The sequence below is a fragment of the Rhinopithecus bieti genome, unplaced genomic scaffold (assembly GCF_001698545.2).
Source record: "Rhinopithecus bieti isolate Rb0 unplaced genomic scaffold, ASM169854v2 scaffold_57046, whole genome shotgun sequence".
Lineage (NCBI taxonomy): Eukaryota > Metazoa > Chordata > Mammalia > Primates > Cercopithecidae > Rhinopithecus > Rhinopithecus bieti.
Window position 1 is genome coordinate 127349 of NW_016822066.1, and position 4388 is coordinate 131736.

General features: G+C 40.3%; 1 protein-coding gene across 1 annotated transcript in view; it reads left to right on the forward strand.

The window, feature by feature from the left end:
• Window positions 1-371: 371 nt before the first annotated feature.
• The window catches only part of NOX1 (NADPH oxidase 1), a 15454-nt gene continuing 11437 nt past the window's right edge, over window positions 372-4388 (forward strand). Inside the window, exons 1-5 of the mRNA XM_017860787.1 lie at window positions 372-483; window positions 728-812; window positions 1151-1302; window positions 1398-1579; window positions 1668-1800. Of these exons, the coding sequence (XP_017716276.1) occupies window positions 424-483; window positions 728-812; window positions 1151-1302; window positions 1398-1579; window positions 1668-1800 (612 nt within the window). The 5' untranslated portion in view covers window positions 372-423. The remainder of the gene's footprint in view (window positions 484-727; window positions 813-1150; window positions 1303-1397; window positions 1580-1667; window positions 1801-4388) is intronic.

A 4388-nucleotide genomic window follows, 5' to 3' on the forward strand; every position in this document is an offset into this window, starting at 1 on the left:
GTATGATCCTTAGGACTTTTTTACAAGTGGCAAATAACAAAATTATAATTAAGAGTATTACGTAAAATGTTACATCCATAGGATGTTTTGCTAACATGTAATCATTAAATCCTATTCTCTTTCATGTTAGTAAATGTAGTCAAACATTTCCAAACTACTGTCACGAGAATGTCTCAATTCAATAGTAAATTCAGTATATTTTATGTATTCTGCAAACAGAGCCTGGCCTGATGGTGTTAGCTACTGAGAGAGAGGGGAGGCAGCTGTAGCCCTGTTCATTTGCAGGCCTCAGACGAGTGGGCTGGGTCAGTGGCTCACATGCTAGATGGTGAAATGAAGCAGCTAATGGTCTCTTTTTCTCCTCTGCTCTAGTCAACATTGGCCTGTGCCCGAGCGTCTGCTCTCTGCTTGAATTTTAACAGCATGCTGATCCTGCTTCCTGTGTGCCGCAGTCTGCTGTCCTTCCTGAGGGGCACCTGCTCAGTGAGTCCCAACCACTCCTAAGTCAACTTTCACATTAAAGAAGGAGACCCCAGACTCCTCAGTAGGACAGCCCAACACCATGCTCCTAGGAATGGAAGGCAGAAGTCTCCTTTGGTAGCTAAGGGGGTGGGTAACGGTGGGTGAGTATTGGCATGCTATGTGCAAGAAGACATATTGGTTATGGGTTAGTGAATTTAATAAAGCTGGCTGGAGACATCTGACCATGATCACTTTACATTTGTAGTTTTGCAGTCGCACACTGAGAAAGCAATTGGATCACAACCTTACCTTCCACAAGCTGGTGGCCTATATGATCTGCCTACATACAGGTAATGCAGGCAATCCATGAATCTGCAGACTCCAGGGCATTCAGAATCTTGCTTCATTCATCCATCCATATGCATATTCAAAAAATATTTATCGAGCACTGGGCACTATTTGTCAGGCACTGTTCTTGGCCTATTTTCATGAGCTTAAGTTCTATTCCTTTGGGAACAGAGTAAATATAAAAAAAGATCTCTCTGCAATCGAGGGTTTATTGGGCACCTTCTGTGCACTCAGCATTCTGCTAAGCACTATAATGTAGGATTCTTCTAGTCTCATGGGGCACACCTGCCGTGATGTTGCTGAGATGCCTCTTAACATTTCTTTTCATCTTTCCATTTAGCTATTCACATCATTGCACACCTGTTTAACTTTGACCGCTATAGCAGAAGCCGACAGGCCACAGATGGCTCACTTGCCTCCATTCTCTCCAGCCTATCTCATGATGAGAAAAAGGGGGGTTCTTGGCTAAATCCCATCCAGTTCCGAAACACGGTGAGCTGACTTTCTAGCAAAGCATCTGAGATCAGGTCATGAGCAGGAAGTGCACAGGTGGACATTGTGTCAGGCTGACATTTCTCCTTTCACAGACAGTGGAGTATGTGACATTCACCAGCATTGCTGGTCTCACTGGAGTGATCATGACAATAGCCTTGATTCTCATGGTAACTTCAGCTACTGAGTTCATCCGGAGGAGTTATTTTGAGGTCTTCTGGTATACTCACCACCTTTTTATCTTCTATATCCTTGGCTTAGGGATTCACGGCATTGGGTAAGATCCTCAAACCCTCATTCTCATGGCCCAGCCCCTTACCTTGCATAATTCTTTGTCCCAAACCATCCTTCTTTGTCTATTTCAGTGGAATTGTTCGGGGTCAAACAGAGGAGAGCATAAATGAGGGTCATCCTCACAAGTGTGCAGAGTCTTTTGAGATGTGGTATGATCATGACTCCCACTGTAGGCGCCCTGAGTTTGAAGGGCAGCCCCCTGAGGTAAGAGCCCTATGGGCAAGGACAGACTCTTGTTAGGAGCTGTTACTGTTATTATTCTTATCATTACTCTTATTGTTATTATCATCATTATTATTAGCTCAGTCCTGTGCTGGGTCTTATGAAGGATATCCATGGGGTTCCTACCTTTAAGAAACTTCCAATATCACTGGCAACAGGCAATTACAAGGGGATCTTGAAGAGAAAAAACTAATAGTTCTTGCATGTTGTGAGACCTTCTGCAAGGGTAATAATGATAGCCCACATTATTAATTGTGTTTATCATCTGCCAGCCTTGCTGCATAATATGGATTATTTCATTTATATATAGCAATAACCTATGAGACATGTACTTCTTTTTTGTCTAAATTTTGAAACAAAAGGACAAGAATCCAAGAGATTAAGTAAACTGACAAGCTCTTACAGTAAGTAAGTAGTGGAGCTTGAATACAAGCCCAGGCCTTTTGGATTCCAAAGATTTGAACTCTTGATCACTATACTGCCCCATAGCTCAGCTGTGATATTCCAGTCAAATTCTGGGGGGAAATAAAGCATTCTTGAAGTGGGCTTTCTTTGGTGTTCTAAGACTATGCTTGGAAATTTTTGTTAGATACTGGGTGATCATGAAACTGTGTTCTAGGGAACTCAAGGTGTGCCCCAGGGTAATTCTTGCAGATATTATGATTTACCTTTGCTTGCTCACAAAATAGGTTATATTGAGGAGTAAATGGAAGGGGAAGGTTGATTTGTGGTGCCTCAAAGTACTCTGAGAATGATTAAGGTCTTTAAATCAGATTCAGAATTAAGAACAATAGCTTAGTTCTCATTTGGAACACGAAAAATATATAAAACAAAAAGCCTTCTAAAGTTGGCATTTTAATTCAGCAGGAAAAGGATAAATTAATAATTTTAGTACAAGAAGATCATCATCTGGGAAAAAAGGTATATTTTCATTTCACACCTTGCACTAAAATATGAATCGAGGATACATGAAGCAAAAATTTACATGTAAAAAAACCCATAAAAGTACTTTAAGGCCACATGGGAAGTTTTTTTCTAATACTGAAATGGGGGAACATGTTTCTAAATAAAATAAACCATCCTGAAGCCATAAAAGAAGAGATATTTTTGCATGGCAAAAGAACCCCATCGGGCCAGGCACAGTGGCTCACACCTATAATCCCAGCAATTTGGGAGGCTGAGGTGGGTGGATTGCTTGAGCCCAGGAGTTTGAGACCAGCTGGGCAACATGGCAAAACCCCATCTCTACAAAAAATGCAAAAATTAATTGGGCATGGTGGCGTGGAGGGTGAGGTGAAAGGATTACTTGAGCCTGGGAGGTTGAGGCTGCAGTGAGCTGTAGTCATGCCACTGCACTCCAGCCTGGGTGACAGTGAGATCCTGTGTCAAAACAAACAAACAAACAAAAATTCCCATTGTAAATAAAGATAGACAAAAAATTACCAAGTAGGAAAAGTATTTACAACTCACAGGCCATGGACTAATTTTCTAATATATCAATAACTCCTAGAAATCAATAAGTACCTATTTAGAAACTAATTTTGTAATAAGACAGATGGAGTGCTAGCTACACAAATAAAGAATGGACCACTAGCTACACTAATAAAGAAAAAAGAGAGAAGATCCAAAAAACACAATCAGAAATGACAAAGAGGACATTACGACTGACCCCACAGAAATTAAAAAAAAAAACCCTCAGAGACTACTATGAACATCTCTATGCATATAAACTAAAAAACAAACAAACAAACAAACAAACAAAGAAACCTAGAAGAAATGGTTTAAAAACCTAAAACAAATGGATAAATTCCTGGACACATAATACAACCTCCCAAGACCAGACCATGAAGAAATTTAATCCCTGAGCAGACCAATATTGAGTCCCAAAACTGAATCAGTAATAAAAAACCTACAACCAAAAAAAGCCCAGGACCAGACAGATTCACAGCCAAATTCTTCCAGATGTATAAATAAGATCTGGTACCATTCCTACTGAAACTATTGCAAAAAAATTGAGGAGGGTCTCCTTCCTAACTCACTCTGTGAGGCCAGCATCATCCCGATACCAAAACGTGGCAGAGATACAATGAAAAAAGAAAACTTCAGGTCAATATCCTTGATGATCATCGATGAAAAAATCCTCAACAAAATACTGGCAAACTGAATCCAGCAGCACATCAAAAAGCTAATCCACCACGATCAAGTAGGCTTTATCCCTGGGATGCAAGTTTGGTTCAACATATGCAAACCAATAAATGTGATTCATCACATAAAGAGAACTAAAGACAAAAACCATATGATCATCTCAGTAGATACACAAAAGGCTTTCAATAAAATTCAACATTCCTTCATATGAAAACTCTCAGCAAACTAGGCATTGCAGGAACCTATTTCAAAATAATAAGAGCCATCTATGACAAACCCACAGCCAACATCATACTGAATGGGCAAAAGCTGGAGGCATTCCCATTGAAAACTGGAACAAGACAAGGATGCACTCTCTTACCACTCCTATTTAACATAGTGCTGGAAGTCCTGGCCAGAGCAATCAGGCAGGAGAAAGAAATAAA